The sequence below is a fragment of the Trematomus bernacchii genome, unplaced genomic scaffold (assembly GCF_902827165.1).
Source record: "Trematomus bernacchii unplaced genomic scaffold, fTreBer1.1, whole genome shotgun sequence".
NCBI classification, from domain to species: Eukaryota; Metazoa; Chordata; class Actinopteri; order Perciformes; family Nototheniidae; genus Trematomus; species Trematomus bernacchii.
Genome location: NW_022987674.1, coordinates 85,001 through 108,684, shown reverse-complemented (window position 1 = coordinate 108,684; position 23,684 = coordinate 85,001). Strand labels below are relative to the sequence as shown.

The following is a 23,684-nucleotide window of genomic DNA, read 5'->3' as shown; positions in this document are numbered from 1 at the left end:
AAAAAATAGCACTTTACCCCTGCTTACACCTAGCCTATGAGCTGATTATCCAGCCTTCATTGTAACAGTCGCGGGTGCCCTGTGTGTGTGTGTGTGGAGTGTTGCAGTAGAAAACTCCACCGATACATTAATGGGAAACCCTAAATATTTGAGCACCCTCTATGAAACGTCAAGCTACCCCACAGCACCCCCAAAAGAAAATCTCTGGCGCCGCCACTGGATGTGGGTACGGAGGAAAAGAGAGAGGGTTTTGTTTTCTGACACTTTGTGAGTCTCCTGACACACCGGGGACACACCGGGGACACACCGGGGTCACACCGGGGACACACCGGGGACACACGGGGACACACCGGGGTCACATGGTGATGTAGATAAAGACATCAGAAAGTGCATTTTGCATAATAGGGGACCTTTAAGATTAAGACTGGTGAAGGAATGAGTCAGCGTTATGAGTCCTAAGTCGTCCTCTCTCTCCTCAGGTTCTCTCAGAGGTCTCTCACCCTGCAGGACGTGGGTTCTCCGTCCTCAGTGCGCTGCGTGGGGCGGGTTCTCCAGGTTTCTGCTGACGGCTCGGTTCTGTTGGAGCTGATCCGACCGAGCAGCAGAACGTTCGGATTCATCGTCAGCCGGGGGAGGGGCCGCAGGGACTCAGGTACTGGAGATACTACTGAACATACAGCAAATACTGCTGCAAATACTACTGAAAATACTGCTATAAATACAAACAATTCTACTACTATTACTGCAATTACTACTCCAAATACTGCTGAAAATACTGCTGACAATATTGCTGAAAATACAGCAAATACTGATACTAATAGTACTCTCTGTACTGCAGGTGTGTATTAACAGTGTAGTACTCTGTGTAGTAACAGTGTAGTACTCTGTGTACTGAAGGTGTGTATTAACAGTACTCTGTGTACTCAGGAGTGTACTAATAGTACTCTGTGTACTGTGTCTAGGAGTGTACGTGGAGGACATGCTGGACCTCAGCACAGAGAAGCTGTTCTCAGGTCTGCTCTCAGTGGGAGATGAGTTCCTGGAGGTCGCCGGGCAGAAAGTGTCGGCTCTGACTCTGGATCAGGTGACCCGGCTGCTGACCCAGAACACCGTCACCACCGTCAGGGTACTACGCACACCGCCACGCTGACACCACAGAAGAAGAGAGGCCATCAATACAGCTGATTACCACAGAAGAAGAGAGGCCAACCAGACAGCTGATCACCACAGAAGAAGAGAGGCCAACAAGACAGCTGATCACCACAGAAGAAGAGAGGCCAACAAGACAGCTGATCACCACAGACAGTTTATAAGCCACAGAATAATTTTTAAATTATATCGTTTCACTATAATTGAACATTAATTGAACTTTAAAGCAGCGTCATGATATCAGCTGTTAATCTCATGTAATACATCCTGTTTTCTTAAATTCAGAAAAAGTCTGAATTTTCTGATTCTGAGAAAAAGGTCTGAATTTTAGGAAAACTGTTGAATTCTGAGATTTTCAAAGAAAGTCAGAATTTTCAGAAAACCCTAACCCTCCACGCTGAACACCACAGAAGAAGAGAAACCATTGTTTACAAAGGCAGCTTATAAACCACAGAATAATTTTGAAATGATCTTGTTTTCACTTTAATTGAACATGAATTGAACTTTAAAGCAGCGTCATGATATCAGCTGTTAATCTGAAGTATTACATCCTTTAAGTGTTTTCTTAAAGAACCTTTAGGACCTTATTAATGTAAATAAAAATGTGTTTCTGATTTTAACCTTTGTGCCTCTTCAGACCTGCTGTATATATAAACTTAACTAATGTTATTTAACACATAAACATTAAACATTTAAACTTCTGCAGTATTTATGTATAGTTTACATGTATTTTTATGTTTGTTTATCATTTCTGACAAATAAAGAAACAACTTGCAAATCTTGTTGAGAAAAAACATTAATATTTTGTTGTTAAATAATTGATTCTCTGTAAATTAAAGTTAAATGTTATTTATTATGTTTGTTTGTATTTAAGTTGGCCTCTAAGATCAGTGAATGTGATACTAACATTTTGAGAAAAAAGTCTGAATTTTTTGGTTTTTTGAAAAAAAAGTCTGAATTTTTTGATTTTGAGAAAAAAGTCTGAATTTTTTGATTTTTTGAAAAAAGTCTGAATTTTTTGATTTTGAGAAAAAAGTCTGAATTTTTTTATTTTTAGAAAAAAGTCTGAATTTCTTTTATTTTTAGAAAAAATTTCAGAATTTTTTGATTTTTTGAAAAAAGTCTGAATTTTCAAATTCTGAGAAAAAGTCTAAAATTTCAGATTTTCAGAAAATAAGTAAAGTTAAGAAACATTGATATATTTATTTCTAAATTCAAAACTTCTCTATTTATGAAAATCTGATAAATATAATTTTGTTCAGGAATTTCAACCTAAGGATTAATTGCTGAGAATACTTAAAGGTGGGGTAGGTAAGTTTGAGAAACCGGCTCGAGTGCGCTAGAATTTGAAAATACACAACCAGAGAAAATCTGCCACTTCCTTATAGAGCCCCTCCTCCAACACACACACGCGCACATGACCAATGAGGGCACGAGATAAGTTTGTGCACAGATGGAAGGCTGACAGGCAGGTAGGCCGTCCAGTTATTTTAGCCGGGCCGGCTCAGATGATTGGTCGTGCTTTTCACAGTACTACAGCTTCCACAGATGATATTTATTTATGGATTTTTTGTCAAAGCACTTCAGATATTCATTGCTATCGGGATGTTAAGAGCATTCCATGGAATATAAAAAGTGTATCTCGAGCCGGTTTCTCAAACTTACCTACCATACCTTTAATTGCTGAATTGATGAATACTTAATTGTGTTGTGAAATTAATTGTAAAACAACTTGATGGATTTATGGAGAGTGAGAACAGATCCAAAGTCAGTCTGTTAATAATCTTTGTATTTATAGACTTTATTTGCAACAGTCAGTTTTATTTAGTTAAAACAGGAAACGCGTTCATTACCACCGTGCGTACCGTGAATCTGATAATGTGGGACACAACAAAAAACAATAAAATAAACTGAAATAAAACATTAAACATAAAAAGATTCAGTCAGTAAAACAAAACACGCAAACTGTAAACAAAAACAGGAAGTTTTAGTGTTATTACTCTTTTTCCACGAACCGTTAAATTAATTTCAACCGCAGACTAAACTAAAAAACAGGATTAAAGGTACATTAAAGAGAGTTAAACCAGGATTAAACCATATTTGAACTGCAGTTAAAAAAGGATTTAACCTGAAATTGAGCCGAGTTTAATTTGGGTTTAAATCAAGATTAAACCTGAATTTAACCAGAGTTAAACTGGAGTTGAAGAATGATTAAATCAAGAATAAACTGGAATTAAACCACATTTTAACTCAACGAGAGTTAAACCTGAAACTAAGAATTCAATCTGATTAAAACCATAGTTGGACTAGAGTTGAGTCTTGATCAAACGGAGTTAAACCAGGATTACAATTATGGTGGTAACATGATTAAATATGAATTGCACTAGAGTTGAACCTGAAATGAACCAGAGTCAAACCAATTAAATTAAACGGAGATAAAATGATGTTAACATGGAGTTAAAATAACAGAGTTAAATACTGAGTTGGAAATACACTTATCTTTAAGTTATACTTAGTTAATGTCAAGATTCAAGCGGAGTTAAACACTTTAAAGTAGTTACACTGAAGGTATATAGATATACTGGAGTCAACGGTTATGATTAAGTCCAGCTTGGATTGAAGTTCAACTGGTTTGAAAACAGAGTAAACATGAAGTGGTTTTCAAAGTAGAGTAAACATGGATTTAAAGTGGTTTTCAAAAAAGAGTTTCAGTCGAGTGGAATTTTTTTTTTTCAGCCCTTAAATAAAACAAACAGGATTCTTTAACACACATCAAACCTGGTTCCACCTGGTCTGACCTCCACATGATTAACAGTCAGACATTCAGAGAACCAAAAAGTGCCTTCAGTCGACTCAGCAGAAAACAGACAGACAACGAGATCAGGAGAGTCCGGTAGAGTCCGGTGGAGTCCGGTGGAGTCCGGTAGAGTCCGGTAGAGTGTGGTAGAGTCCGGTAGAGTCCGGTAGAGATCAAGAGAGTCCGGTAGAGTCTGGTAGAGTCCGGTAGAGTCCGGTGGAGTCCGTTGGAGATCAGGAGAGTCCGGTAGAGTCTGGTTGAGTGTGGTAGAGTCCGGTAGAGTCCGTTGGAGATCAGGAGAGTCCGGTAGAGTCCGTTGGAGATCAGGAGAGTCCGGTAGAGTCCGGTGGAGTGTGGTAGAGTCCGGTAGAGTCCGGTAGAGATCAGGAGAGTCCGATAGAGTCCGGTGGAGTCCGGTAGAGTCCGGTAGAGTCCGTTGGAGATCAGGAGAGTCCGGTAGAGTCCGGTGGAGTGTGGTAGAGTCCGGTAGAGTCCGGTAGAGATCAGGAGAGTCCGATAGAGTCCGGTGGAGTCCGGTAGAGTCCGGTGGAGTGTGGTAGAGTCCGTTGGAGATCAGGAGAGTCCGAGAGAGTCCGGTGGAGTCCGGTAGAGTCCGGTAGAGTCCGATAGAGTCCGGTGGAGATCAGGAGAGTCTGATAGAGTCCGGTAGAGTCCGGTAGAGTCCGGTGGAGTGTGGTAGAGTCCGTTGGAGATCAGGAGAGTCCGAGAGAGTCCGGTGGAGTCCGGTAGAGTCCGGTGGAGTGTGGTAGAGTCCGGTAGAGATCAGGAGAGTCCGATAGAGTCCGGTAGAGTCCGGTAGAGTCCGGTAGAGTCCGGTGGAGTGTGGTAGAGTCCGTTGGAGATCAGGAGAGTCCGAAAGAGTCCGGTGGAGTCCGGTAGAGTCCGGTAGAGTCCGATAGAGTCCGGTGGAGATCAGGAGAGTCTGATAGAGTCTGGTTGAGTGTGGTAGAGTCTGGTAGAGTCTGGTAGAGTCCGTTGGAGATCAGGAGAGTCTGATAGAGTCTGGTAGAGTCCGTTGGAGATCAGGAGAGTCCGGTAGAGTCCGGTGGAGTGTGGTAGAGTCCGGTAGAGTCCGGTAGAGATCAGGAGAGTCCGATAGAGTCCGGTGGAGTCCGGTAGAGTCCGGTGGAGTGTGGTAGAGTCCGTTGGAGATCAGGAGAGTCCGAGAGAGTCCGGTGGAGTCCGGTAGAGTCCGGTAGAGTCCGATAGAGTCCGGTGGAGATCAGGAGAGTCTGATAGAGTCCGGTAGAGTCCGGTAGAGTCCGGTGGAGTGTGGTAGAGTCCGTTGGAGATCAGGAGAGTCCGAGAGAGTCCGGTGGAGTCCGGTAGAGTCCGGTAGAGTCCGATAGAGTCCGGTGGAGATCAGGAGAGTCTGATAGAGTCTGGTTGAGTGTGGTAGAGTCTGGTAGAGTCTGGTTGAGTGTGGTAGAGTCTGGTAGAGTCTGGTAGAGTCCGTTGGAGATCAGGAGAGTCTGATAGAGTCTGGTAGAGTCTGGTAGAGAAAGTTGGAGATCAGGAGAGTCCAGTTCAGTCAAATAGGGTCTGGTAGAGGTACAATAGAAACCAGTAATGTCAGGTGGAGTCCAGTCGAGTCCAATGGGGGCCTGTAGATTCCGGTGGGGTGTGATAGAGTCCGGCTGAGTCTGGTAGAGTCCAGTTCAGTCAAATAGGGTCTGGTAGAGGTACAATAGAAACCAGTAGTGTCTGGTGGAGATCTTCTAGAGATCAGTAGAGTCGGGTAGAGTCCAGTCGAGTCCAATGGGGGCCTGTAGAGTCTAGTAAAGTCCGACAGAGTCCGACAGAGTCGATTGTCAGGTGGAGTGGGATAGAGTCCGACAGAGTCCAGTAGACAGATTGATGAGTGCTGACAGGAGGAGGCCTCAATCAGAGGATGAAGAAGAGGAGGAGGACGATGAACAGGATTCCAAGCAACACACCGATAGCACACCACTGACGACGATCTGTGGGAAAACATACTGTTAATAAATATCAACTAATTAACTACAAGCTCAAACCACGAGCATCCATTGTGTTATTTCTGTCACTGCTGCAGTATGAGGGCCGTTTACCGCTGGTCATGTGCGACACCTTAGCCAGTTTCTTCATGACATTGTCCAATCTGGAGTGAGTGTTGTCCACCTCATGAGTGAAGTCATCCAGCATCCTGCAAGAAAACCCACAAAGACTCATCAAGTCCGGCCCGATGAGCTCGAGTCAAAACATTTGCTTTGTCAGCTAACCGAATATCATATTTTAAAACATATTTCTTGGCATTTAGCCGTGAAAAAACCTGTTTTCTGCAAACAAAGGGAGGCATGCACTGCCAAGTTATTTACATTAAAGAAATTACATTTAATAAGATGAATAGTTTTATTGATTCAGAAGGTTTTTTTGCTCCGTCACGGCCGCTCTGGGCTCAGTCACGTGAACGGAGAGGATACAAAACTCTGGATTCGGCTTTTAGCGCATCTGGGACTTCAAAGACGTAATGATTTAAAAGTAGGGATACTCAAGGGTTCGTACTGGGTAGTTTAATGACCTCAAAATAAATTATACGCTGGTTTACAGACGTCTCTTTCCCAGTGCAAGTCTATGGGAAACTTGTTTTTGGGCCCAATGACGTCAGGAGACTCACGGAAGTTGTAGTCCCAACTTTTGGCCACTTTTAGAAATGTCGCTTCAACACCAGGTGCTTTTTTTACCCTTACTTTCTGTCCTTGTCCCTCACTTCCTGTCCTTGTCCCTTACTTCCTGTCCTTGTCCCTCACTTCCTGTCCTTGTCCCTCACTTCCTGTCCTTGTCCCTCACCTGCTTTTCATGTCCCTCAACAACTGAGCTACACGCCTTTTTTGACCATGCTAACTTTTGCCTACAGAAACTGACCAAAATGTATTTGTCTGATTGGTCCTAGAAGACCTAAAAGTGTATTCTTTAGAAATGAACTTCACTTACCCCATTCTCATATAACCTCAAAAAACCTACCATACCCTCACTCTAACCTCCAGGACAGTACACTATCCTGATGAAACCTCCAAGGACCCACTCTATCCTATCCTACAGTCATCTCCAACCTACCCTATCCTTTTATTCCTTCAAGGCCCTACCCAGTCTGTTGCCTCCCGGGACAAACCGAACGTAGAGCATAAGTCCTTACACAGACTGCTCATCCAGCTCCATGCCGATCCTCTCCGACATGTTCTTCAGGACTCCGATTGTTCCCGACACCAGCTCCAGCTGTTCGTCCTGCTGCTCTGCAATCATCTGATACAGACACACATTATCATGCTTTGTTTGAATCCAGCAGGTACCCAAAACATCCCCATAGTGCGTCATCGCTCAGAGCGCTGTTATTTATTTATTTATTTATTCACTTATTTAACAGGGACAGTGCACATTAAATCAACATTTCTGTAAATGTGCCAAGAGGCTATTTTTCATCTGTAGTCCCTGGACAGATTTTGTAAGTCAACCTAAAGACACATTTAATTTTAAGTAAATACACTCAAATAAAAACATGCAACATACAGTACTGGAAATCTTAATGCAACCTTTTTTGTCTCGTGTACCCCTTGAGCTGGTCGTCATTCTATAAGAAGCCCCTCACTCATCTGTGATAATCGGCCTACATCTTTTTGTGTATTAAACCCTTCGTATCGTGTTTAACCCAACTGCTCCTAAATGAAATCACTTGTATAACTCACATTCAATACAAGTCCATTTAAACTTGAAATGTCCACTTGTTGTCAGGTAAAAAAAGTATGTTAAGACTCACTACTTATTTAGGAAGCCAATAATGTCTTTTTTTTTTAGGAGAAGCCCCCTCCCCCTCTGAACAGCCACTTGTATCCGTCATATTTGAAAAGAAACATTATTTTCTGTATTCATGTAAGACAAAAGTTATTTATTTATTTGGCGATGACTTGCGCTATTTTTAGAACGCCAGGCACCTGCGTTCCCGCCTCTCGGCTCCGTAGAATGAATGGAGAGAAATTAAATCTGGATTCAGCTTTAGTGCATTTTACAACTTTAAGGCCCGAATGATTCTAATAAGGGTTATAAAAGTGTTCGTGCTGGATAGTTTATTTAGTTAAAAAAAATTATCAGCTGATTTGCAGACGTCTCTTTCCCCATGTTAGTCAATGGGAAAAAGTCTTTCTGGGCCGGGTGACGTCACGGACTGATACGGAAGGTGTAGTACCGCCGTTCAGCCACTATAAATATTTTCCTCAGAGTCCGGAGCACTTCCTGGGGGCTTGATGTAAGAAGGCAAGCATTTGCATCGGCTGTATCATGGCTCCAGTGTTTGTGTACCTGCTGCTGGCCCTGCTGCTCCTCGATGCACTGAGAGTTGGCGTTCTGCAGCTGGCTGTCCAGGCGGCTGTATTTGTTACCTCCGGGCTGCCAGATCGGACCTGAAGGGCCGCGCTCACCGAGAAGAGCCTGGACACAACAACACACACACACTGTCAGACATCTTACGTTTTGCAGCAGCTTCGGCTGACAAAAGGTACGAATATGAGGGAAAATCGCATCAAAAACTCAACCCTCGACCAGGGAAACTCATGAGAACACAGGATTTTGGTTCCAAGGTTCGTTGTCCTTTGCTTACAATGACAGGAAATATATATTTTTTCCATATCCAAAAACGTATTTCCCCTTCAATGTACCTGCCCTTCCCTCACTGTAACCTCAAGGGACTTATCTATCCTATCACTTCCAAAGCCCTACCATACCCCAAATATGTTCATTTCATTCATTTCTTATTTTAAAAGTTACTTAGCTGTATATCATTTTAATTGTATTAATCTTTAAGCTTGTGTGAATATGTGCTGTCCTGTTTTTCCTTCTGACCCTGTTGATGTTTAAACTACTGAATTTCCCCACAGTGATTAATAAAGGTCCATCTTATCTTATCTCTTACATCAGGACCTACCCTACCTTGTTCATATATAAACTCCAAGGACCAACCCTACCATCATATTCTTTTGAGGACCTGGCCTACCTGGTCTATAACCTTCAGGGACTTTTCTTACCTTCAACCCTTAAGAGTTAAGGCAACTATAGGGGGTCTGTTTGGGTCTCTTGTTTGAGGCTTTTCTAAAGGCTTTTGGTAACAGTTCCAGTATAAAAGTACCCCTGTGGTCAGTTACCTGGTGGTTCTTTCTGTCCCCTGAAGACGCACCTGGACTCGACATCTGTTCTTTCATTTCCTTCAAGACAAAAAAGGACAGTCAGCAGCCAATCAGATCGTTTGGAATCAAATCAGACACTAGCAGTTCAGCGTGAAGACTAACGGCAACTAGGGATGTCACAATACCAGAATTTAAATCAATACCAATACCAGTGAAATTTGAATACCCAATTCTGGATTCGGCTTTTAGCGCATTTTACAACTTTAAGGACCTAATGATTCTAATAAATGTTAGTCAAAGAGAAAAAGTATTTCTGGGCCGGGTGACGTCACGGACTGACACGGAAATTGTAGTACTGCCGTTTGGCCACTACGAATATGTTCTTCAGAGTCCGGAGCACTTCCTGGGGGCTTGGTGTTCAGTTTGTTTTATAAAACACTGACTCCTCACCTGAGCACGGAGGTGAGTTTTACCTGATGTAAGTGAAGCTTACCTTGACCGTCTGCCTGGTGCTGGTGATGAAGGCTTTCCTCTTCAACAGTTCTGCCATGTCCAGGTTGAACTTCTTTGGGTTGGACTCGACGATGCGTTCACAGACAGTTAAGAAAAACACTCATCTTTCACAGGTTAACACTTCACATCTCTGATCTCTACAACACGTCAGGGTGTCGTGGATCCGATGTGAACACTCACAACATTAAACAAAGAGGAATCAATAAAACACAGACAGAGAGATGGTTGAAGTTAAATAGTATATTGCTGTACAGCACAATAAGAGACACATTACCTTGCAACAAAGCAGTCAATAGCGTAATGTCCCTACAGTCTAAGGGGAATCTCAGAGCTTATATGCACCTCAAACTGCATCCGTAGTTAAACTTTTCTTGACCTCTGTCCCCTCTGTCTTTAAATAATTCTAGGTTTCACGACCCTTTTCTCTGCTGACACCTTACATGCTAATGTTGGCTCCTAGGTATGCCTCCTTTTGGAAACTAAATGGATACTCACTAGTATGGCTTGAAACACATGATTTTATAAAACAGATTCTACAAGGGTTTTAAAGGATATTGATGGTCTCGTCCAGGTCCTCCAGGTCCCACTCGATGGAGCGCAGACTGTTCCTCAGCTCATTGGTCGTCCAGTCCATTTCCTCCTTGGAGGCCCCGCCCCCTTCCTGCAGCAGCTCGCTCCATCTGTGGTGGAGGCTCTGTGCTGCGTTCACTGCCTTCTGAACCTCCCTGTAACAAACATCATAACACATCTGTGAGGCGTTCACTGCCTTCTGCATGACAGAAGTAGGTAGCTAGTTATCTTCTTTAGCCCTAAAGCTATCGGTCCTATTGGCTGACTAAGCCTGTCATGCTTGAAATACTAGGCATCTAGTTTTTTATTTCACTGAACTTTAAATGTTATATATTGATAATTAGACAGCAGGTAAATGAAGGACATTCATTTCGAGGGATTTGTACTTGAGGAATTTCAGTTTTCTGCTACTGTATACTTCTACTGCAGTAAATCTCAGAGGTGAACTGCTTTTATCTATCAGCTTACATTACTGGTAACTTTATACATTACAAACTAATTTGATATACACATGATGTAGGAATAATAATGTATCCATAACTGTACAATGTTTACAATTCCATCTTAATCAGTAAAGTGCAATATTAAAATGCTCTCATATGTATTCGCTAGTGTTGAAAACAGAATAATATAACATTCTGTAATTCTAATGTAAAGGTATTGTTTCTAAATAGACAGACAGACAGACAACAGTAATATAGACATAATACACATAGTAGTAACATAACGAGTAACACTACGTTTACTTGCTGAAAATACTCAGTATTTTTACTGAAGGGACATTTTGAATGCAGGTCCTCTTCCAGAGTGTTTCTACTGTTATTCAGGAATATGATTTATGTAATTAACGGACAATACTGTGACCCTGAACAGTGACTGTAACTCAGTGCTAACATCATAGCAACATGCTAACCGGCTAACTCACTCACAACACACTGGGAGCTAACATTAGCTTAGCAGTTAGCCTGCTGTTATTCCCTGTTAATAACCTGCTGTTTTAATCGATCATTGATCAGCTCTCCTCTGTCTACATGGTAAAACTAGAAGCTACCCTGCTGTTAGCATTAGCATTAGCTCGGTTCTGACCCTTTGACGACGAAGAACGGGTCTTCCATAGACATGTTGCTGGTTCTGGTTCAGTCTGATCTCACTGCCATCACACTGCCATCGGCTCCGGATCAAAAAGAACGAACTTCATCCACTTTTCTCTCCGATTCCTCTCAGTTTGTCTCCATCAGAACCGCAGCAGCCGCGGCGCTTTGTTTACATGCAGCGAGGCGACGCTGTGACGTCACACACAGGGCTGGAAGTGTATCACATTACACCAGAGACTGTTTTTATATAAATTAAATATAGAATATATACACAAAATGTTAGTCCTGAAGAGGAAAAAAACATATGAAAAAATCAATAAAATATATTTATAAAATAATTAAAAAATAATGTTAGTCCTGCAGAAGAAAAACTAAATTACACATACTATGGAATATAACAACAATAATTGTAGTCCTGCCATGGGGAAATAACCTTAAACACACTGTAAAATATATTAAAATAATCTTTGACCTGCAATAGAAAAAAACATTACACACACAATAAAATACACAAAACAAGAATGTTAGTGCTGTAGAAGAAGTAAATAACATTTACAGAAAACAGACTTAGTCCTGCAGTGAATACGTAATCAAACATTGATGTGAATAATTCACAATAAACTGTATTTTTGCAAAGAAATAATGTATTATTACCACATTAACAATATATATATATTTTGTATATCTGAGAGTTATCGTCAATGTTGCCATATCTCCCACTATTATATCTCTTATTAAAATAAAGACAATATCAGAATTGTGTAAATCATATGCAGAATACACTTATTTGTATTAAATAACATTCCCCAAAATAAAACATGTATCTTTAGAAGTCCAGCATAAAAAGGAATACTACAGATAATTTCGAGTTGTTGTTTTGTTGTCCTTGTTTGTAACCTACTTTCTTTACTGTACTATACAGATTCTAAACACAACAAAACAGCAGGTGGTGATATTCTCCCATGACACCAAAGAGAAGAAGAGGAAGTATCGCGATACCTCCTTCAACGTGAGTTTGTTTTCTTTGTTGGAGCGTAGAGGAGCTAAGAAGCTAATCTGTCGTTTTTACCGCCTCACAGCAGCAGCTCATCCTTCGTGAATCAACATAACAGACGGTGTCTCACCTGCACGAAACATCTACTGGTAAGAAATATAATGCGTGTTAGCAGTTAGCTGCCCGCGTGAAGCTGCGGAGCTTTTTAGTAAGAGCGGCCGCGGAGCTAACATGTGGCTAACGGCTAACTGTTAGCGGTTAGCCGTTAGAAAGAAAGACATCAGAAATCAGATTGGTTGCTAGGCAGGTTTAAACACAGTTTAAGAAGATACAAAATAAGAAAAACAAGATCTTATACGTTAAGATTGTTATTGCAAAGTACTCAGGATAATAGAATATACGCAGTATTGTTATGGAAAGTGGAAACGTGTGTAGATACTAGAGTAGCTTGTGTAAAAAAAAAGTGCCGTTAGCTCCGTTTGGTACATTTTACATGAGTTTTAACTAAAAAATAACGCTAACCTGGCTAACAACCGTTTACACACTGCTGTTTAAAACCATACTAACCATAACATGACCACAAGCAGTGTATACCTGGCTCTTAGCGGTAAAACACACCAGCGGTGGGAGAAGTACTCAGATCTTGTACTTGAGTAAAAGTAGAAGTATTCAGATCTTGTACTAGAGTAAAAGTAGAAGTACTCAGATCTTGTACTGGAGTAAAAGTAGAAGTACTCAGATATTGTACTTCAGTAAAAGTAGAAGTACTCAGATATTGTACTTGAGTAAAAGTAGAAGTACTCAGATCTTGTACTTCAGTAAAAGTAGAAGTACTCAGATCTTGACCTTGAGTAATAGTAGAAGTACTCAGATCTTGACCTTGAGTAAAAGTAGAAGTACTCAGATCTTGTACTTGAGTAAAAGTAGAAGTACTCAGATCTTGTTCTTGAGTAAAAGTAGAAGTACCAGAGTGTAGGAATACTCTGTTACAGTAAAAGTCCTGCATTCAAAATGTTCCTCAAGTGAAAGTATAAAAGTATTATCATCAAAATATAGTGAAAGTAGCGACAGTAAAAGTAGTCATTGTGCAGATTGGTCCATTTCAGAATAATATATATGATATGTTTTATAATGATTGATCATGAAAGTGTTCTCAAAGCTGGTAAAGGTGCAGCTAGTTTGAATGACTTTGTATACTGCAGGGTAGCTTGTGGATTTACTCTACACAGTATTTGAAGTTTTTTAATTTGCTCCACATTGACCAAATACAATACTAAATGCTAAACATACTGTATATATAATATGTTGTTAACATTCAGTACATCATGTAACACGGTGTTGTGACATCTATCTTTTGCTTTTTGTGTTCCTTTTTCATTGTTGCAAATATTAATATAATAATGTCATAAAATGTAAAAAGAAGTCTGGCAAATGATCTTAAATGATCCCCCTCCCCTCTTAACGCAGTGATCACCTGAGTCATCTCCATGGCCCTAAGACGAGGACACATCCGGTACCTGAAGGTAAGTCCATCACTCAGGTAGAAGTGTGTGTGTGTGTGTGTGTCCTTGAGGTGTGTGTTGTGTGTTAAACTTATCTGTGTGTGTGTTTAAGGTGTGTGAGGTGCAGTCGTCTCAGAGTGACATCAGAGACGGTCAGCACATCCCGAAAGGAGGAGCTGGAAAGGTGAGTGCTGGCTTCTGATTGGCTGAACTGTATTTACTATCACATGTGCAGTCACCTTTTTAAGGAACACTATACCAACATGTGTGTATATGATAATATTGTTTTTTTCCTTCACAATATGTTTATTGGTATTTTCTTATTGAACAAAAACCATGTACATCACTAACACATACACACCCTCAACTTGCACCAGTATTAAAAGCATAGACCTACAAATCAAATAAATAAAACAAAATAATTTCACAGTTTCCTTTCAGAGGCAGTCCACATGCTCATCCCTCATCTGAACAAAGTCCTTCCTCCGCTTGCCCTTAGCGATGTGTGTCAGTCTTTCTAGAGTCTAGACCAACACTACCAGACATGATAACATTGTGTGTGTGTCTCAGGAGCTGTATGATAACGGCTACAGCGAGCAGATGATGGAGGACGACGACTCGAAGACGAACCTGATCGTGAACTACCTGCCGCAGAGCATGAGTCAGGACGAGCTGCGCAGCCTGTTCAGCAGCGTGGGAGACGTAGAGTCTGCCAAACTGATCCGAGACAAAGTGGCAGGTAACCCTGACAGTACGTCTCATAAAACACATTTACTACATTTACACTACAATTGTACAATGAAAGAGTGGTGCACGGATGAGGTATTTCTGTGTTGGTCCCTGAAGGCAGCATCTCCCTGGTCCAATGACATTTCTCCATGTGATTTTGGATTATGTCAGAAAATAATCTCCGTGCCAAACAAACGTTTATGATACGTTTAGTCCAGCAGGATAATCTCCACATGTTAACACCTCTTTATGATTTCTGAAGTAAAAAGCTAATGTTGGGCTATAAAGGAACTACAGCACGGTCACATGACTTCACCTCACCACCGCTAAGCTAAAGGTGGCTAATGTTGGGCTATAAAGGAACTACAGCACGGTCACATGACTTCACCTCACCACCGCTAAGCTAAAGGTGGCTAATGTTGGGCTATAAAGGAACTACAGCACGGTCACATGACTTCACGTCACCACCGCTAAGCTAAAGGAGGCTAATGTTGGGCTATAAAGGAACTACAGCACGGTCACATGACTTCACGTCACCACTGCTAAGCTAAAGGTGGCTAACGTTGACCGTGATGGATGGCGTTTAGTCGTCTCCTTTAGACACTTGTTTGCAAGTCTCCATTTTTAAATTGACCTGTGGGTATTTTATGTTGTAAAACAAAACGTTAAAATCTCCTCAGCTTGACAAGACCTTATTTCAGGATGACAACCAAAAACATATTGAGAAACCCATTGACCAGAGGACAGGAAGTGAGGAAATGTCAGGGGTTTAAGACTCATTCCTGCACCACTCGATATTACTCATGAGTATTTGTAATGATGCTACTGCAGAACTACTGAGATAAGGGTTTGACTTCAAGGGCTTCAGTTCTGATTTATTGTACTTTTATAACAAGTTAGAATTAGGTAAATGCTACTTCCTGGTACTGCTTTGTAGAGTTAGTAGTATTATCAGCAGTAATTCTAGTTGAAGTAATATCTTGCGTATTTCCTGTGTACTCTTTTCTTTCCGGTTTTGAATTTTCTTTTCTGATGTTTATTGATGATTTTTAAATGTTTTGTTTTTAATACAATCTCATTGTAATTTTTGAAGGACAATGCTGTAATATTTTTTTATTTTTTATTATTCTCAATATTTTTTTCCTGCACTGTTGTAATGTTTTTTTTTACTTTTCACACCAGGTTGAATAACAACAGTGTTTGTCAGGTATCTGAGGGTGCTAATCAGGGCTGGGCAATATGTGGATCAATACTCTGTGACAGAACAGGTTTTTTTTTTATCATAACGCCCAACCCATAATAGGCGCTTTCACACCGCAGTACTTTTCCCACAAAGGTTCATCAGAACTCTTTAGTTCTCATGAACTAAGTACAGAACGCGTTCACACCGGGATAAGTCCCTGAGGGAGGATTAGGCAAATGACGCCGCTGACGTCACTTCTTCTTCTTCTGCTTTGGGTTTACTGGCAGGCCGCAAACCACTTCACGGCGTATACTGCCACCCGGAGTCCCCGGCCGGAAGTCCCCGGAGTTGAGGAAGGCTTCAGTAGAAGCTGCTGGGACTCCCAGCAGCTTCTACTGAAGCCTTCAGAGTAAATCTCCAGAACGCCGACACCTCCTCATCTCCACCGCTCCCATGTTTTCTTTTGTGTTGCCATAAGTTAGTCTCTCTGCGTTTCTGCGCTGGGCTAATGCTAATGCTAATGCCAGGATAATAAAATGGCGGCTTCACAAAACTTTTTGGGAGTTTTACGGGGCGTGGTTTGCAATCCGCCCAGCCAATCAGACATAGGAACCTTTTTCTCCCACGAAAGTCCCTGCTCTCTAGCAGGGACGAACAAGGGGGTAAAAAGGTTCTGATGAACTAATTTTAGTTCCGGCTCTTTTTGGTGTGAACGCGACATTTCGGAACTATATCGGAACTAAAGTGGGAAAAGTACTGCGGTGTGAACGCGCCTAATGTCTGTTTTTATTATTTTAACTGAAATGTACAACTGTTTGAATTATGTTTTCACCTGTTTTTTATTTTTCAGGCTTTGAAAATGTCTGTAAATCCTAAACAATGAATGTCCTGATCTTTTTTTATTCTGAATAAGTAAAGGAAACTTATCATTAGATTTATGCACCGAGATTTTCCTCAGAGTGAGCGCTCCTGTTCAAAGGCCATTACCTCTGATATCAAGAATTATATCGTAACTGGAATATTAGTCAAAATAATCGCATATTGCACCCCAAGCCCACAGGAAGTGCTCCGGACTCTGTGCCCAATATCCGTTGTGTCCAAACGGCGGTACGGCAACTTCCGTATCAGTCCGTGACGTCACCCGGCCCAGAAAGACTTTCCCATTGACTAACATGGGGAAAGAGACGTCTGTAAATCAGAGGATAATTTTTTTTAAACTAAATAAACTTCCCAGTATGAACTATCTTATAGCCCTTATTAGAATCATTCGGTCCTTAAAGTTGTAAAATGCACTAAAAGCCGAATCTAGGTTTATTTTCTGTCTCCATTCATTCTACTGAGCCGAGAGTGGGAGCTCGGGGGCGGGGCTTAATGACAGGAGGTGGGGCTTAATGACAGGAGGTGGGGCTTAAGGGGAGCATGCTCTGTGAGCGCACATATGGGGTGTTTCTCAATCGCGAGTACGCTTGCTTGGTAGCACATGTCTTCCGAGTCACTTGCTTCAGAAGCGAGGCAAGAAAAATTCCTGCCATTTGGAAAACGAAGAGTGGAACACGCTAGCAAGTGTGCAGGTGTGCGTCATATGAGAGGCCCCGCCTCCTTACATCTTCCGCCACAGATTTGGGGAAATTGTATGCTTAAAATAGTGGCTCTGGAGCAGCTTTACTCGACATTGAGAAACACCCACGTGTTCTTCTGCTCTGACAGCCAGGCATGCTGGGTAATCTGTGACGTTTCGCTCTCTCAAAAGTTGGGCCATTTTGTCCTCATGCGCCAATGAGCAGCTCTCATAGGAAATAACGAGACCCCGCCTCCCACGCTGTATCCAGTTCTTATTAAACATCCATGAGCCGCACCCTTAGCGTTTTGCAAATGAAGTCCAATCATCGTTATATTTTAACCTTTATTGACACAAAGGTCCGCTGCGCTGTGATTGGTCGCTCTTAACGAGGAGAGGTCTCACTCTGAGGAAATATTCAGTGTTTGAAGTTTTCTCTGTTTGTTCAAAAGATTTTAATGTTCTTACTTTTTCAAAACCTGTACTTTTTTTCACAGTTTTTTTTATTGTCGTTTTGTGAATATCCAGAGTGTGGCGGCTGACACGCAGACAGTTTTATTATTTTATTTTGTTGTTTTCCTTTGTGTTTCTCTAGGCCACAGTTTAGGTTACGGCTTTGTTAACTTTGTTAACGCTAATGATGCAGAGAGGGCTATCAGTACGCTCAATGGCCTGAGGCTACAGTCTAAAACTATCAAGGTAAAGATCCCAGGAGCTCTTTGATTTTCTGTCTCACCTGAAAGATGTGTTATGTTCCCGGACACTAGAGGGCGCTCTCTCCTGCACTGTCTGACGGATGAAGGTATTTTTGAAAACACTGATGTCATTTTTATTTATTTATTTATTTTTTATTATGGACACATGTTGACACTGAATCTGTGAGTTTCTTCAGTTCAGAGTGACAATGTGCCAGACTTTCATTTTCATAAATTAATGCTTTTATTTTGAACAACCTGGATGCTTTTTTTTTTTTGTATATTTAATTTGGGATTTTTTTTTTTATATTTCAATTTTTTCACATTGAATATTTAAACACCAATTTTTAAAATATCTCTGTTTTTTTTTTAAGATGGATGTAACTGTATATTTAATTTGGTAAAATGTTGATTTATTTTTGATGTATTTATTGGAGTTTGTCTGTGAATGCGGCACGCTGAGATGCTTCCCGTCTCCTCTGCAGGTTTCCTTCGCCCGGCCGAGTTCAGACACGATTAAAGACGCGAACCTTTACATCAGCGGGCTGCCGAGGACGCTGAGTCAGCCCGACCTGGAGGACATGTTCAGCCGCTTCGGACACATCATCAACTCCAGGGTGCTCGTGGACCAGGCCTCCGGTAATAACCACCATTAATAATCTTAGTTTAGTGCATTCAATGTCAGGAAATAGAGAAAAAATGTCATCCTAGCCTCTCAAATCGATAAATGAACTTATCATAGCAGTCATTACCAATCATAACCATAACCATAACCCTAGAAATATGTCAGAAATTAACCCCAATATTGTCAAAAAGTGTTTTTGGACATTTTCACAATTTTCACATATTTTACAGTGTGTAAAATATGTGAAAATTGTGAAAATGTCCATCCTAGCCAACCACTCACCATCGTAACCCTTACCCGTGAGAAATGTCTGATATTAAGCCCCAAAAGACTGTAAAATGTCAGAAATTATTGGAAAGTACTGAAAAATGTCCATCCTCGCCAACCAATCGATAAGTTGATTTATCATTGCAGTCATAACCTATCCTATCGTAACCCTAACCCTAGAAAAATGTCAAAAATGTAGCCCAAAAAGATGGGAAATGGGGAAAAATGACCCTTCTAGCCTCTCAAAGGCCTAGTCTTGTCATTCTTAAACCCAAAGATATTGACTCTGTTTTTAAGACATTAACCAAATTGATAAATATTATTCTACATAATTTGAATTATTGTTGCTGTGTATGAAAAAAGCCAGAAAATAGGCCCAACAATGGTTGAATAAGTCAGGAAATAGTGAAACGGTCCATATTAGCTTCTCAAAGTTCAAGTCTGTCTTTAAATGTCTTGTTTTGTTCGTCTGAAACCCAAAGAGCAAAACAAATACAGCATTTGTTACATTTGAGAGGCAGAAAACAACATTTTAAAGAATTTTTGCATGAAAGATGAATGATTTGTTGTGAAAATAGTTTCTACTGTCCAGTTTATAGTATTTTTCTATCAAGTTTAATCGATAAGTTAATTTATTGGAGCAGTATAAGAAAAATGTCAGAAAACTTGCACACTTGTCAAAAAGTAGGTAAAATGTGTTTAAATGTCCAAAGACTTTAATATGAAACAGAGCAGCAAATCTCCAGATTAAAAACACACTGCAGAGACATTTCCAAATGAACAATTACTCACACAATGAATTATCGTTCAAAAACAGTAAATATCTCATCTTTAAAAGCTGTATTTCCCAGTCATGTGACCACCTCCCACTCACCTCTGCTCTGATTGGCTGTCCAGGTCTGTCTCGGGGAGTCGCCTTCATCCGATTCGATAAGAGGTCGGAGGCCGAGGACGCCGTCAAACACCTGAACGGCCACACGCCGCCCGGCACCTCTGAGCCAATCACAGTCAAGTTCGCTGCCAACCCCAATCAGGCCAGGAACTCCCAGATGATGTCACAGATGTACCACGGCCAATCACGGCGCTTCGGAGGGCCGGTGCATCACCAGCAGCAGAGATTCAGGTAGCCTCTCTAACCCTAATGCTAACCTCTCTAACCCTAATGCTAACCTCTCTAACCCTAATGCTAACCTCTTTAACCTTAACGCTTACTTTTCTTAACTTAATGCTAGCCTCTCTAACACTTATGCTCACCTTTCTAATGCTAACCTCTAACACGAATGCTAACCTCTCTAATGCTAATGCGTACTTCTCCAACCCTAATCTCATCCATTCACTGCTATGCTAACCTCCATAACCTTAAAGTTAATGTCTCCAATCCTAAAGCTCACCTTTAAACTTAAGGCTAGCCTCTCTAGCCCTAATGCTAACCTCTCTAGCCCTAATGCTAACCTCTCTAACACTAATGCTAACCTCTCTAACGCCAATGTTTACATCTACAACCCTAAAGCTCACCTTTAAACCTAATGCTAACTTTAATGCTAACCTCTCACAGGTAAAGTAATCTAATGTCAGGTAGCCGAATATCTCAAAGCTGTTAACATCGTGATTAAACAATGTCCTGCTCGCCTTAAAAAAACTCACTTCCTGTTCTCCTCCAGGTTTTCTCCAATGAGCGTTGACCACATGGGTGGCGGAGGGGGCGGAGTCTCGGGCAACCCCTCCGCCGGTTGGTGCATCTTCATCTACAACCTGGGCCAGGACGCGGACGAGGCCATCCTCTGGCAGATGTTCGGACCTTTCGGCGCCGTCAACAACGTGAAGGTGATCCGAGATTTCAACACCAACAAGTGCAAAGGCTTCGGCTTCGTCACCATGACGAACTACGAGGAGGCGGCCATGGCCATCCACAGCCTGAACGGATACCGGCTGGGGGACAAAGTCCTGCAGGTGTCCTTCAAGACCAGCAAGGGCCATAAGTAGAGGGGGCGGGGCCTGTAGGGAGAGGGGCAGGGCGTGTATGGAGAGGGGCTTGGCGAGAGGGGCGGAGCTTGGCGAGAGGGAGGGCTTGGCGAGAGGGAGGGGCTAAATCCTGCAGAGAGAGGAGGAAGAATTTAGTCCTGCAGAGAGAGGGGTGTGGCTAATTCCTGCAGAGAGAAGGGGAGGAGCTTAGTCATGCAGAGGGAGAGGGGTGTGGCTAAATCCTACAGAGAGAAGAGAGGGAGGGGCTAAATCCTGCAGAGAGAAGGGGAGGAGCTTAGTCCTGCAGAGAGAGATGGGGTGGGGCTAAATCCTGCAGAGAGAAGGGGAGGAGCTTAGTCCTGCAGAGAGAGATGGGGCGGGGCTAAATCCTGCAGAGAGTTAGTAAAAAAAAGAAGTATGTGAAAAATATTTAGTTTTTCAGTTGAGCCAAATTTTTCTTTGTGTAAATGTGAATACAAGTTTTTTTTTTTTTTTCCCAGCATGCCCAATTGAAAACATTTCAGACTTTTCTTTCTTTTTTTTTTTACATTTGAAGTGAAGCAGTCCATTTAGTTTTGATGTAAACACACTGAGGTCGTCCTCTCTTTGAAAAGAAAACAGCTATATATAAATATATGATTATAGCTGAATGTCAGTTTAAGTCGCTCACAGATTTTATTTCATATTTTTATAAATGGCTCTCGGGTAAAAACCCACCTGATGTTCAGACGCCATTTTTACCTGTATTTTAGTTTTTATTTTTAATTTGTATTCTGCTTTTGGATTGCAGCTCTGTTGTGATGTTGGACTGTTTATTCAATAAAAAAATCTGCTTATGTAAAAACAATGTGAAGTGTTGTGTTGTCCTCTTTTTCGGACAAACCGGTTCAAAGAGGTCCGCCCACATAACCCCCATACTTGCCCAACTACACTGGCTCCCGGTCCACTACGGGATCCAGTTGAAGGTTCTGCTCCTGACTCACAAAGCCCTGAATACCTCTGTGACCTCATCCGTACGACCCGCTCTCTCCGCTCCAGCCACGCTCCTGTTCTTTACATCCCCCGCACACGTCTCCGGACAATGGGAGACCGAGGGTGTTTCTCAATGTCGAGGACGCTTCCTTGGTAGGACATGTCTTCCGAGTCACTTCCTTCAGAAGCGAGGCAAGAATCCTTCCTAGTCTCGGAAAACGAATAATGGTGGAACAGGCTAACAGGCGTGCGTCCTATGCGAGGCTCCGCCTTAAAATGGAGCGCGATTTCCGCCAAAGATCCCTGGATATTATTTTATTAACTGCTTTCATCGCGACGCGATGTTTCCAGAGAGAACAGCTGTGAGGTCCGTGCAGAAAGCAGAGCAGTGTGTATCATATATATCACTCAGTATAACAGGCCTACTCTCTTTATTTGCTTTAGTTTAGTAGATATCTACAAACAAAGAGTCAATATTTTTCTAAAACCATTTAGTGCTTCACAAAATAAAATACACAACGGCTGTAGCCTGATGATATGCTTTAGGAGCTGTAGGTGCGTGTGTGTGGTGTAGGTGTGTGTGGTACAGTGTGTGCGTAGATGCAGCGGACAGACAGATCTCAGTTGGTTTGGTGTCCTCTGCTTACTTGTAATACTTGTAAATATTATTATTAAATATTTATAATCAAGCTTCTCGTTAAACACTGAGCGTTACGCTAACAAAGAAGTCCTCAGCCACAGAAAGAAAGTGATGATTATTATAGTTATTAATTGTATTTGCTGCAAAACCAAGTGTGCTGCTTTGTTACATACATCAGAATGGGGTTTATTGCCCAGTATTTTCACAATTACACAGAATATGCTGTGTTGTATAATAATGATTTGATAAACGGTAAAAGTATTTAAGTTGCATTACATGTTACTTCGTAGACGCTTTTATCCAAAGTGACTTACATACTCAATACTGTGGTCAATCCCCACAGGAGCACTTTGGGGTGAAGTGTCTCAGGGACACAACGACATGCTGACTGCAGTGGGGTTTGAACCTGTGCTCCCCTGATCCCAACGCATTAGTCCACTACGCCACAAGTTGTAATAAGGAGTACATATAGAACTGTTCAAAACGATTTAATTTGAAATAAAAAGGTTTTTAAGTCAGAATTATTGTTTTTATTATCGCTTATGTTTGTTTTGACTTTTTAAAAACATTCAATAAATGTTTTAAATGCATTTAATTGAGTTGAAATGAAGTCGGTAAATGCTGCAGTGTCTCCAGCAGAGGGCGCTGTTGTTCCACTTTCATTACTGCAGTCCAACCGCTGAGCTCAGGGAGCCTATCATCATAAAGCATTTTAATAAGGATTACATTAAAACTAAATATGATCATTTATTTAATTAAGTACATTTTTAAAATCCTTACCTTTAAAGAGCTAAATGTCAGTTATAATATTATTAATAATCATGTATTTGATAGTAAATGGAAATATTTAAAACTAATAATGATAATATACTTTATTTAAATAGTTATAAGTTTCAAAGTTCTTTAGAAGACAGAATAAAAACCAGGAGACATTGCATTAGAAAAAGTATAATAAAGAATATGATAATGAAAAAATCTGTGAATCCAGAAAAAAATTATAATATACAATTAAAATAAATATGAATAAATACTTAAATTTAAAAAAAAAAGTATTTTAAACATTAAGTGGAAACATAAAAAATAATTACAAAAACTTTTATATTGTTTAAAAAAAATTCAAAGTGGCTTACAAGAATACATTAAAATACTACAAAAAACAATAGTAAAAAAAAGGTAGCTAAAGAGAAAAGTAAACAACAGTAACATTGTCGAAGAAACACATTTGTATTGGTTTAATTTAATAAAAAGTAAAGTATTAGCAAGCATCTTCAAGAGGAGAGC

The 23,684-nt window shown here is 41.0% G+C and overlaps 2 protein-coding genes across 4 annotated transcripts; one reads left to right on the top strand and one right to left on the bottom strand.

Annotated features, from left to right (window-relative positions):
- Positions 1-2,929: 2,929 nt before the first annotated feature.
- On the bottom strand, positions 2,930-11,476 carry stx6 (syntaxin 6). Of its 2 annotated transcripts, none has more exons than XM_034136185.1 (9): positions 11,269-11,476; positions 10,168-10,337; positions 9,593-9,687; positions 9,118-9,177; positions 8,279-8,407; positions 7,122-7,228; positions 6,037-6,131; positions 5,805-5,928; positions 2,930-4,064 (listed from the first exon to the last, which is right to left on the bottom strand). In XM_034136185.1, the coding sequence occupies exons 1-8, from the start codon at positions 11,301-11,303 to the stop codon at positions 5,852-5,854; spliced, it is 768 nt and encodes a 255-aa protein (XP_033992076.1). In that variant the 5' UTR covers positions 11,304-11,476; the 3' UTR covers positions 2,930-4,064; positions 5,805-5,851. The 2 variants fall into 2 exon arrangements, with proteins under 2 accessions (XP_033992076.1, XP_033992078.1); XM_034136187.1 differs by having other exon boundaries at positions 2,930-5,301; positions 5,812-5,928.
- A 786-nt stretch (positions 11,477-12,262) lies between these two features.
- LOC117487538 (ELAV-like protein 1) lies at positions 12,263-21,644 on the top strand. 2 transcript variants are annotated; one of them, XM_034136180.1, is made up of 8 exons: positions 12,263-12,419; positions 13,738-13,793; positions 13,885-13,956; positions 14,343-14,523; positions 17,838-17,941; positions 18,423-18,576; positions 19,727-19,952; positions 20,491-21,644. In XM_034136180.1, the coding sequence occupies exons 2-8, from the start codon at positions 13,758-13,760 to the stop codon at positions 20,810-20,812; spliced, it is 1,095 nt and encodes a 364-aa protein (XP_033992071.1). In that variant the 5' UTR covers positions 12,263-12,419; positions 13,738-13,757; the 3' UTR covers positions 20,813-21,644. The 2 variants fall into 2 exon arrangements, with proteins under 2 accessions (XP_033992071.1, XP_033992072.1); XM_034136181.1 differs by having other exon boundaries at positions 14,343-14,511; positions 20,491-20,812.
- Positions 21,645-23,684: the final 2,040 nt, after the last annotated feature.